This window comes from Kogia breviceps, chromosome 10, assembly GCF_026419965.1.
Source record: "Kogia breviceps isolate mKogBre1 chromosome 10, mKogBre1 haplotype 1, whole genome shotgun sequence".
Taxonomy (NCBI): domain Eukaryota; kingdom Metazoa; phylum Chordata; class Mammalia; order Artiodactyla; family Physeteridae; genus Kogia; species Kogia breviceps.
Window position 1 is genome coordinate 12,428,479 of NC_081319.1, and position 12,784 is coordinate 12,441,262.

At 38.5% G+C, this 12,784-nt stretch overlaps 1 protein-coding gene across 1 annotated transcript in view; it reads right to left on the reverse strand.

Moving 5' to 3' along the window:
* Window positions 1–324: 324 nt before the first annotated feature.
* Window positions 325–12,784, reverse strand: part of LRRN1 (leucine rich repeat neuronal 1) — a 43,552-nt gene continuing 31,092 nt past the window's right edge. Inside the window, exon 2 of the mRNA XM_059077505.2 lies at window positions 325–9,541. Within this exon, the coding sequence (XP_058933488.1) occupies window positions 7,112–9,262 (2,151 nt within the window). The 5' untranslated portion in view covers window positions 9,263–9,541 and the 3' untranslated portion in view covers window positions 325–7,111. The remainder of the gene's footprint in view (window positions 9,542–12,784) is intronic.

Consider the following 12,784-nt stretch of genomic DNA (forward strand, 5'->3'; position numbering starts at 1 on the left):
GTGGCGCACAGGCTCCCGACGTGCAGGCGCAACAGCCATGGCTCATGGGCCCAGTTGCTCTGCGGCCTGTGGGATCTTCCCGGACCAGGGCTCGCACCCGTGTCCCCTGCTTCGGCAGGCAGATTCTTAACCACTGTGCCACCAGGGAAGTCCCTCACCTCATCTTTTACTTCTGAGCTTAGGTAGTAAGATTTGAAGTTTGAGCTCCCCAGCTGACCAGGGTTCTTTTTCCTGTGCTTTCATGCCACGATTTCATCCTCTTGGTGGCAGCTCTTTTACTGGGTGATCACTTATGTGGATGTTCCTCTTTCTTTGGGACTGTGCACTGGAGAGCATGGGCATGGGATGCTTATTTTTATGCCCCTAGGGCTTGATGTAGTCGAGGTAAAGTGCCCCCAAAGGAAGGACGTTTTCAATCACTGGATACCCATATGATTATACAGACTTTAACAACAGGCTTTCCAAGAGAATTTAATAAATAATATGAGAAGATGCTTATTTTTTGCATGAAGAAAAAAAAAACCAGTATACAAAACCATATATATCAGGGTTCTAATTCTATATTCATAAATATGTATATTTTATAATTATTGTATATATACATATATAAATATACACACAGAGGGAAAAAAGACTAGAAGAAAGTACACCAAAATCCCACTTGGTTATTTTGATAAACACTATTTTTTCTTACTATTTTTCTCCAGATTGTCTATAGTGAACATATATTAGTGTCATAATCGAAGAAAAAAAACACCATTTAAAAATGAATGGCAGATAGGAACTATCTTATGATGGCAGGGGTACACCAAAGCCAGTTCGAATAAAATTTGGTGAAATAGAGCATTGTTATGTGTGATATTCTAACAAGAGGAAAAAGAATACAGGAGTATACATTTTTAGTTAATAGTCATAGTGGCCTTTTTTTCATAGTTTTATCAGTAGAGTAGGAGGTATTTAAACCAATTGGCTTCTTATAAGATAGAAAGTAATATATTTTTAAATGAAGGGCTATTGAGGTCACAAAGATATGGCATAACAACTCTTCACTTAAAGGTACCCCAGGGAGTTTATCCTCCCTGAACACCTCCCCCACCTCCACCCCCACCCCCCATACACACACACTGGCCCACTGGAATGATTTACAGGAAAGTCCAGATGAGATCACACTGAACAGCAGGACAGGTCTTTGCTCTGGGTGATGTGGTGTGAAACAGATCAGAGAAATGATTAAAACGTGAGGCTGACCTGAATGGTTACAAAAGCAGAAGACTGAGCGAGAATTTTTCTCCCTACCAAAGCCTGTGGCATTAATTCCACATTTATACACCTTTTGTAGGAAGGTCCTTGCAAGATCCTCACAAGGTCGTGAAACCTACCCTTTTTCTTGCTGCTCACTCTCAGGGAAGAACTAAACCAGTCAAGCAAATGAGATGGCCAGCCCAGTCCTCTGGGTGCCTTTTAGCTACAGAACGGTTTAGTGGTTAGTCTTGGGCCTTACAGTCTGACAGCCAGCGTTGAAATCTTGGCTTCAAGATGACTTCAGACTAAGACTGAGGCTAAGTCAGTCTTAAGATGAACTGAGGGTCAGTTTCTCCATGTAAAAAAATGAAGATATACCTATTTCATAAAAATAACCATACTCTGAGTTCCACCCCTACCTAGACTACCCTCCCCTTTTTTTTAAACTGTTTTATTTTTCTTCAGCTTCAGTGTCTTCCATTTGCTTGTATGTATTTGTTATCACAAATAGTCCTTTACTTTTTCCTCTCTCTGGCTTACTATTATTTCCGTATATTGATCTCAGGTTTGGGTCTTAAATTAGACCCCTCTACTCTGAGTCTTCACTTCTGGGCAGTGCCTCTCTTTGCTCTATTTTTCCTTCTATCTCAAGTGCCACATTGGCTTTTGGGCTCTGTGTTCTACACTCCTGGTCCAGATTTAGCCTGCAGACCATTTTATAATGGAAAAACAATAATTTTTATGCATATAGACCTCAAGTTTAAGTTCTGCCTTTTACAAGCTGTGCGATTTCAGGTAAATTGCTTGCATCTCTGAGGCTGAGTGTTCATTTTTCTCCTCTCTAATGGAGGGACAACGTACCTACCCTGTACCCACTCCCTGGGGGATGAGGGTCAATTAAAAGGATTAAATGTAAATGATCTATGTGAAGTTCCTAGCAGAGGGCTATGTACACAAAAAATGTTTCTCCCTCCTTTTTCTTTCATAAGTCACCACTGTAAATTTGTTTTTCTTCCCTCCAGGACCACCCTGTCTTGTTTATATTAGTAAGACAGACTGAGGTGCAAACTGATCCATTAAAAAGCTACGTAATTCAGGGCAACCCCCGTTAGGAATTCATGACCATTTTGTCAGGGCCCAGGCTGAAATTTACCTTGTCAGTTTAATCTTATGGGAGAGAGGGAGGGAGGCAAGGTGGAACAGAGAGGACTGCATGTTCTGACCCACTCTGCACCCAGAGCTACTTTCATGAAGTGAGTGAAACTGGTTTTGCTTCATATTAAGTAGTATGTAACTGACAAAATTGGAGTATGTCAAGAGGGCTATCACATTTATTTTTTAAAAAAGAAAGATATCCTTTTAATGTTTTATGGCCTCTGGATAGAATTTTTTTCTGGGGAACAGAGAGATCCCTGAATAAAAATATACCACCAACTCCACAAACTTGGTGATTGTACAAAAGCCATTTGTTTCCAGGTATGTCATATACACCCTTACAACTGCCCAGTTATATGAATTTCACATTTCCCCCTTAAAGCTTTGGAGCTAAACATTGAGTTTGTTACTAATGTTTCATATGCCTTCCATGATTTACTGCTAAGGAAAGAATGAGCTTGGAATTTCCTCCACAAAATCTTCCAAATTTTCTGAGCAGGTAACAGAGAGGAGAGTATAGGAGAACTGAAGTTTAGAATTAAAATTTAGCCTGATGTGAACACAGTTTTGATGGATAGTTTAGAAATTCCCAGCACATAAATCTTTAAAGGGGAAGAGAGAAGAACATTAAGACATAGAGAAAGTTTTCAGTGTTATCTCCTATGAGTTCTCCTGTATGTACTTACTCTGCTTTCCCCAGGTGCCCTGTGACCTCCAGCCTCTCACCTTCTATAGATACTCCCACCTCCACCTTAGAAGGGTGCTGGATGGATGGAGAGGAAACTGGAAGTGAAGGGCCCCATCATGGTCACCCACTTACAGAACTGTACGGTGTCACCAAATGATTACTCCTATGGGCCTTGGTTGTCTTTTCTGTAAATTGCGAAGAATAATAGCCAATTTATCAGGACTGTTTTGGAGATTAAGTTAAATCCTCAGTTTCTCAGGCTACAGAATAGTAGCCTGAAATATACTGATGGTCAAACGGCTGTGGGAAATGCTATGTAATTAATATTAGTACCATCAAGTTTCTGAGGAGTTCTACAATACAAGAAACCCATTTAATTCTGTTAACATGTGCTGGGCAATGCTGAACCAGCAGGTACAAAAATAATGAGTTCCCTTGCCATCGCCTTATTCTTACCATATACCCTAAGTTCCTGACTTGGGGTACAGAGAGAAGGAGCTGGTGCTGGTATCACTGCAAAGGGGGGGAGGTGGGGAGGACTGAGAAATCATGCCCACACCAGATTAGATCAAGTCCTGCAGGGATTCTATGCCAAAGTCATTCCGGAGCTCTGGATGGATAATGACTCTCAAATTCATCTTTTAAGAAACATTTTTCCTCCAAGTAATCCCTTATGAATAATAATTTTTAAAACTCTATTTGCAAGCAGGGTGAGAGTGAAAGAATTGAGGTGAAGAAAGCATTTTCAGTTGTAGTTATAATGCATCAGAAATAGTTAAAATCCCCTTATCAGTGAATAGAAAGGCAGAAAGTATGGTTTTCCCGGCAAGTGTTAGGGATGTGTAATGTTTTTTTCCAGTAATGAAGAAAAGAAAATGCCCTGGAAGATGAATACAGAGAGAGGAAGCAAACACCAAGTAAAGGACTGATTGTGGTGTCCTTGGCAAATAAATGAATGAATAAATAGAAAGCCACATGAGAGAAAATAATGGACTTTGGTATTGTTTGTGTGTGAAAGAATGGAGATGACTCCTTTTTGCCAATCACACAGCCAAATTAGAAAATTTGATAATCAAACATTGCATTTGTTTTTATATTCATGGCATCAGTTCAGTTTCTCATTAATTAAACAGGCAAATTTGGGAATGCCTGTTTTAAGAAGCTGATCCAAAAATAACCGTGTAAAATCAGGTTAGAGATACATTATATGCCCTGAGGGCAGCCCAAAGCAAAAGGGAAAATATGAAATTAGAAAGTGACCTATAATAGTCACTTCATTGGTAAAGGTGACATAACCTCCATTACCAATCAGGACCTAGTTTGATGTCTAATTTTACTGGTTGTCAAACTTATCAAATTAAATTAAGTACAAATGAGGAAATACTTGGCTAGGGAAAAATAAGTACTATGCCATTTTGCTTTCTATTAACTGAAAACCAAACCAAGTAGCACGGACAAGGAAAAAGAAGCTCAAATATTTTATTGGAGGAGGAATAAAAGGGATATTTTTCCCCCCAAAGTGGCCTGGCAAAAGGTAGTTGGCAAAAAAACACTTGGATTTCCTGGTGATTGCTATATATCCAGAATAGAGAAATGGTTGTTTTTTTGTTTCCATTTATTCCACTAATATTTGAGTGTTGATTATGTGCCAGGTTCAAATCATTGCTTTATGGGATAAACAATGCCTCCTCCCTGCTCTGGACCTAATGCTTTGGTGTCATTCCGCTTTCACTGTTTTTCTTGGATAGTCCACTACTCTCTGTAGATATTTGAAGACAAGAATCCCCAACAGGAACCACCCCCACCCCACCCCGACCCCTGCCCAAGATTGCATCCAAGGCATCTCTAATTCTCGATGTTTCCCACATGTACTTGGTAATACCCACAATGTAGAAGCTTTCCTGACCCTCTGCTCTGCCCTTGTGCTAAAATATGTCCTGAATAAATGAGAACTTGAGGATATAGTGAATTTTTGGAGCAAGGGCACCAACAGTTGTTGAGAACTGAAAAAGATAAGCTCTGCACAGCAACCTAGAAGGCTGCTGGACCCAGAGCAATCGATGGAAGGCAGAGTTCTCAATGGGCAGGAGTCTGACTGGGGCAAGTTACATTTCTTCCCTGGGCCTAGGTTTTTCTGCCAACAAATGTAGGCTGTGGACAAAGATGCTCCTGCTTCAGACACTCATTGTTTTTCTGTGCAGCTTACTTGCTTCAGCATTTGAAGTTCTTTTCTCCACCTTAGAAATGGGAAGGAAGGTGACGATTCTTTTCCTAATTGACTCATGAAACAAGGAATTTTACAAAGAAAGAAATCCTTCATCCTTCCTCGCCTGCACTTTCTTTCTCCCTTTTCCTTGCTTTTGCTCAGCTGGCACCTGCTTGCTCTCAGTCCCTTTCACAATTTCATCGTTCCTGGTGTGATAGCTTGTCTGTGGAAGCAGGTGCCATCGAGAGCAGCCTTTTAAAAAGATTACTATGCTTTTTCAACCTGCATTTTCAAGTGGGTCCTTTTTCTTCCACCTACACCATTAAATCTTGCCCCTCCCCCACTTTGTGGAACTGGGATCCTACCTAAATCTAGCTCCTTCTGTTCTAAATTTCACACACATTACCCGTGAAGCACTTAATTCTGCAAAACTGTTTCTGTATATTATTTGGATGAAAAATGCCAACTGTAGAGAAGTTGTTCTGTTTTCTATTAATCATTTACTTGTCTCAGCAGATATTTCCCCACTGATATGTGGACTAATATGGATCTAGGCATAATGACAGCTGTTAAAAGAAGAATAACATGGAACACGTTTTAGAATATTACATAGCAGCATGTTTTAGACTTTGATGGGGAATATGATACTACTAAAAAAAAATCAAATTTTAACAAGACCCTTACAGAAAAAGAATGTGACATATCCAATGCATGTATCTCTTTTACCACGTTTAGCTATACACAGGATACAGTAATATACCTTTTTTCTTCAAATGAACTTTTCCTTCCATTAGGTCTGGTCAGTAATATTTAAAATATAGAAATCCTATTCATTAAAATATCTTCATTAAAATATTTATTTCTTCCCTTAGAAAAAGAATTCAAAACTTTTTAGGGCCTAGTTTTAAAAAGCAACATGCTATATAGGTAATTTGTTTTGGCGGTTGTTTTGGGGAATGTGAAAAATATCACCACTGCAACTAGCAAGAACTATAAATGATACATTATTGCAAGTGTTCTAAAAAAATCAGAACAAAACTAATTTATTATATAGTTCTGTCTTCATTATACACCACATGTTGGTGAGTTAAACACAACAAAATTATTGTCTTTTAAAAGTGTCTACTAAAGATAAAAAGAATAAGGTAACAATTAACATGTAGTTAGTTACATTAAAAAATCTGGTATACATATTTCTATTGCCTGTTAGCTTGTTCTAAGCCTTTTAACTATTACAAAAAAAAAAAAAAAAGAAAGAAAAGTCGTTGTTCAAAAGCAAACATTCAATTCAGTTGATACAACATTACAGTACAGTCAACTAACATCATTCAGCAAAGGTAACAAGTCTAGCCTTAGCTTCTCCAGTTACAAGTCTGTAGACCAAATTGCTACAAAAAGTTCAATGCTGCTTCACAACTGTGTGTTAGCTTTTTGGAGGACACGGTACTGTCTGCTCATGGCTTCAGAAGAAGGGGTCATGCTACTGGTAAAAGCACAGGGGAACCCCAACCTGTCATTAATCATTTTATTTAGCATTTAGTTAGAACAGCATTATTGAGTTTAGCACAACTAAAACAAAATCATAATCATAATAATGAGAATAAAAACCAAACACAAACTGGAAGCCTAGAGACGCTGCCAGCTGTGTCAAACCCTTGCGATACGCTATACTAAAAAAATTTGAAATATCCACCCATCCTCTCCACTCTGCCACAAACTAGCAAAGTCAAAAATACAAAAGTCTTCAACTTGTTACTTTTGCAGAATAAAGCAAAAACGTCTTTGTGCTCCTTACTACCAGAAGCAAAATATCCACTGAGTTACCACATGTAATAGCTTCTGGATGTGTCAACTTGGGTTGGCTTGGTGTCTGCAGTACCATCTTTGTCTTTCTCGCTGTCTCCTTCCCACAGGTTAATGAGTGGTGGGTACAGCTCATTTAGTGGGATTGATGAGGTTTTTTGCATATACTTTTTTAATGAATGGTGGTAGTTTTTCCTCTTAAATCTTTTGGCAATGTACACAGCAATGGATGCAAGGCTAATGACGGCAAACATGGACCCCATAACTGCAGCAAGGGCTGTACTGGTTTCTTGATCAGAAATGTCCAGCGCGAAGGCGGCATTTTTGGTTGTGACATTAACACATGACTTTTGAGTCTGCTGATGAATATTGGACACTGTGAGACACACTTCATAATCTGTGGAAGGCTGCAGGTGTGTTAGGTTGTATTCGTGAACATCTACCGGGACTCTGGCAGTATATGTTATGTGGGGATTGTCAATCTTCATGGTGGCAGATGACCATTTTAAGTTTGACGTCATGACATTGGAATTAACTTTCCAGGACACTAAAATGGAATGAGATTCTGTCTGTTTGACATATATTTTCAGCAGCTGGGTACCATCCAGAAGGGTTCCATTAACCTTAATTGTCACCACTCGAGTGTCTGCCCCTTCAACATTCTGGGCAACACAGGTGTATCTTCCTGAGTCTTCAGTTTGTATGTTAGATATTTCCAATGTACCTTCACTACTTAGTTTGTATTTATCTGAAAGCGTTTCCACAGTTATCTTATTTCCAAGGGGAGTGACCCAGTAAATTTCAGGTTCTGGCTCAGCCATGGCCCGACAGTCTAGGAAAACTGTTGTGCCGGTATCCATGTTTAAATGATTTGGGAATGTGTCGTGAGATATCATTGGGAGGCACTGTTCACCTGAATCCTGAATTAAAACTTCCTTCACCTGCTGCCCTCTATATTCAGGCGGCATGGCACAGAACATGGATAAGGGCTCCATGAAGCGGATATTTGTCTTGTTGGAATTAATCCAGTGGATAACACAGTCACACCTCAGGGGATTGCTGTGGATACTGATCTCACGCAGATTAGGAAGGGATTCTACTGTCTTCTGGTAAACGGCATTCAAGGCATTGTTGTTCAACATCAAGCTTTCTAGGGCAGGGACACTTCGAAAAGCCAAGCGGTGGATGTACGATAATTTGGGGTTATTGGTGGCTTCTAACTTTGTGAGTTCAGGCAAGTTATCCAGGGCGTAGCGGTCTACAGAGACAAGTTCCCCCATATTGTTGATTCCCAGTTCTTTTAACCGGAGCATATTTTTGAAGTCCCCTTCCTGGATTTTGTGGATGGGGTTTTTGTTGAGGTCTAAGAATTTCAAATTTGGAACTTTTTGCAGGGCAAGTTGAGGGACTTTGAGCAGTTTGTTATCATAAAACGACAGGCTCTCTAGGCTATCCAAGCCCACCAAGGCATTCCCAGGAATATCCGTGAGATACATTCCTGCCAAGACTAAGCTTCTCAAATTTGAGAGGGGTTTGAAGTTCATATCCAGAATTCCAATCACGGGGTTTTCCCCAATCATGAGAATTTCCAGGTTGGGTGTTGAATCAAACCAGCGGCTATCAATCACTTTCAATCTGTTGGAGTTTAGGTGGAGCCTTAAAAGATTTTTTAAGCCTGAAAAAGCATTAGCAGAAATAGTGCTAATCTGGTTATGGTTGATATAGAGTTCTTGAAGGTTGCTGAGATCCTGCAGACAATAATCATTCATTTCCGTAATCTGATTTTCCTCCAAATGCAGAGTAGTGAGCTGGGTCAGGTTTGCCAGCCCTACCTCCTTAATATTTGTAAAGTTGTTTTGGGAGAAATCTAGCTCCGTCAGGTTGAAAAGCTGCTGAAGCTCATCCACGGTCTTTGCGATGTTATTGCTCTGTAGGAGGAGCACTTGAGTATCACTAGAAAGGTTGCTGGGGATCCTTGTTAAGCGGAGATCATTGCAATCAACGGTGGTGGCTTCTCTGTATGTTGACTGCGGGGTAAACCAGGGCCTAATTTCACATACGCAGAGTTGTGGACACTCACTATTTTGTAGGCAAGACCCGGTTAATGAAGTCATTAGCAAGCTCAGCACCATTCGGCAAGCTGCTAAAGCAAAGCTCATCCTAGCCATGCTGGCTTGCTGAGCAAGCTCAACTCCTGCTAACTGTGAAGTTTTAACAAAAGGTGAACACTATATAGCGGTATGAAGGACAGCAAGCAGAAATCGTAAACATTCAAGCAAAGTCTCTGTTGAGATGCGTAGAATTCCAGAGTCTGAAGGGATGGTTTCCTGGAGTTTCTGAAAGGCAGGAAACAGTTTGGAGTCTTTTACCTGTGTCTCTCAATTCCAGGCATGCGCACAGCTCTGTGGCATAAGTTATTTCAGCCAAATCAAAGTCTGGAGATGTGCCTGAAAATTAGATTAGGACAAATATTATGTTTATTCCATATACTTTCTAATACATTATAGCTTTTCTTTTGTCTACTAAAAAGGCATAATCACTTATAAATCTAATAACAATGTTCAAAGTAACTAAAGCTTTTAAACTGTAGAATACTTTTAATATATTATTGCACTTAGTAAACTAGTTTTAGTGTTCCTTCACATTTACAATTAAATTGGGACCGCTTGTATTACTGGGTAAAAACATTAAACACACATTGCACATACACACCCATTCACACACACACACACACACACACACACGAAACACTTAGAAAAGCCCACTGATGTCATTTCTTTAAAAACAAAGGTGATTTAGAAACTACATATATTCATGGCTCCAAAAAAATCAAAAGGTAATTCCTCATGAAAGCAAAACATGAAAGCCAGTTTATTAAAGATTCAAAGTACATATTTAGTTATTTATATTTTAATTAATACTTCATTTGTTTTTAGGAATTCTTTCTTTTCCAAATGGTGCATTCTATAGAAATACTCAGCCAAACCTGGTCTAGATTAATTATTCTTATGCAAAAAGTAATCTAACAGAACTACAAAAGAAAAATATCAGTTTTTCTTGTATTCTCGTAGCCACATCTGATCTTGACTGAATAAAATTGTAAAAGGACTCTATTCCACCACACTACTGGTCTTCATTAAAAATACAAATACACTTATACATGTATATATATATATAATGTCACATGCATGATTTCATCAGTCTCATGGGAATGTCATGGCCACTTAATAGTCATGGCTATACACCATGAATATGTTATTGAACCTTTTAAAGCCTCAGCTCCTTCAACCATAAAATAGGGTTGGTCATAAAAGTATCTCTCTTACAGGATTACTGAGAGAATTAAAGGAATCTATGTAAAGCTCTTAGTGTAGTGCCTGGCAGATATTAAATTCTTATAAAGGTTAATTGTATCTATTATCATCTTCTTATATCTCTCATCTATTTAATTTTAGCTATGTCGTGGTTATTGGAGGATAAGTAAAAGAAGGAAAGCTGGAGATACTTGATTTTATTTAGCTATCATCTGTTGACTTTGATAAGGTCTTCTGAGGTCAAATATGTACTGCTCAGCTGCTTGTAATCATCATATAGTAGCTAATGTTGCCAGTTTTCTGGATTCCAATCAGGTGTAAAAAGCCATTATGGATTCAGTGTCTGTCTTGCTTTCCCAAGACTACTCTAGTCACTTGCTAAGATATGGAAAGTAGAGATATGTATTTCCTTACATTTGTCTTGTTATAATGCACTTCAGCTCTTCAGCTTTGAGTACTGAAGGAACTTAAGTGACTAGTGTTTTCTTTATCTTCATAAGATTACTGTAAGGATTCAATAAAATAGAGCATATAATGTATTTGAAGCCCTAGTGTTCAACACACAGCAAGCTCTCAATTCACATTTGCTACTCTTACTACCTTCATACTTTGCAAAGCACAGTTATCCTTGTGATGGACCAAGAAGTATAATACTACAAACAGCCAGTCCTAAAGTTCTGTATTTGTTATAGTTTAGTAGAAAGAATGAAAAATTCTACATGTTTTGGTTTGTTTTACAAAATACACAAACCAAGTTACCAGCTAACAAGATGGGAGTTTTAAAAAACCATCCAGTCCAGATCTGGCAAATCAGAAGTGGAAGAAGGAAGTGTATGTGTTGCATAATGCTGGATCCTTGCTATTCTCTGTGGGGAGAAACACACTGACATTCTCCTCCCCCCTGATGTGGATAGTTTACCATATATCATGGACATGCAAAAGTTTTCAGTATTTAACACTATCTGATTTTGACTTTTATCAAGAAATTCCATAAAATAAAAACATACCTCAGAGAATAGCATTTTCCAAATATTATTAACTCCACAAGTTTATTCCACTCTTTTGTTTCCCTTTAGAGTAATCCTAAAACAGGGACAGTAGTCACAATAAACGTTCAGTTAAGAACATTTCTGCCACAAGTTATTCCTTAATTGTAATTCAAAATAGAAAACCAGGAGAATAAAATCTACCTTTCATAACTGAGACGGAATTTCAACTAATTTTTCTGTTTTGACTGAATTGAAGAAAACAGCAGGAAGTAAAATATGTATTAATAAGCCATGTGAGACTCCCAAAGCAATCTGTTACCATGAAAAAATATATTTTATGGGGCTATACTTTGAATATTGTCATGAGTAATGCTCCATTTTAGTTTAAGTTATATGACTTGAAGTTATTATATTGAAATATTCAAAATTCTCTTTGACACACATACACACCTCTTTAAACACATAAACAAACCACACAAGCTCAGAATGTTAGCTGTCATATCAAACACAGAGTGAAGACATTTTCGTTTCTCAAACCTGCATTTGGCTCCTTTGGGAGTAGAGAATGAAACTTCCTTAACACAAAAGGAGGTGTTTAAGATGTTTCTATTTGTATAACATTGTAAATTCTCTTTAGCATTTTTCCCAGACTTACTTTTTTTTTTTTTTTTTTTTTTTTTTTTTTTGCGGTATGCGGGCCTCTCACTGCCGTGGCCTCTCCCGCCGCGGAGCGCAGGCCCCGGACGCGCAGGCCCAGCGGCCATGTGGGATCTTCCCGGACCAGGGCACGAACCCGCGCCCCCCGCATCGGCAGGCGGACTCCCAACCACTGCGCCACCAGGGAAGCCCCAGACTTACTTTTGAACATGAAATTATATAAAGAACAAAGCTTCAGAGTCCCTATACCATTTTATACGTTTAAAACTTAGGTTATATCTCAGGATCTATTCACTAACAGTGTTTAAAACTAAATCCATTATCACAACAAGAGAAGAAAACTACAGACCAATATCTGATGAATATTGATGCAAAATTCCTGAACAAAATACTAGCAAACTGAATTCAATGACACTTTAAAATGATTATACACCACCACTAAGTTGGATTCATACCTCGAATGTAAAGATGATTCAATATATGAAAATCAACCATTGTAAGACACCATATTAACAGAACGAATGACAAAACCCACATGATCATCTCAGTTGATGCAGAAAAAGCATTTGACAAAATTCAGCACCCTTTCATGATAAAAACACTCAACAAACTAAGAATAAAAGAAAACTGTCTCAACATAATAAAAGCCCTATGTGAAAAGGTCACAGTCAAAATCAGACTCATTGGTGAAAGAGTATGTTTTTCCTCTAAAATCAGGAACAATGCAAGG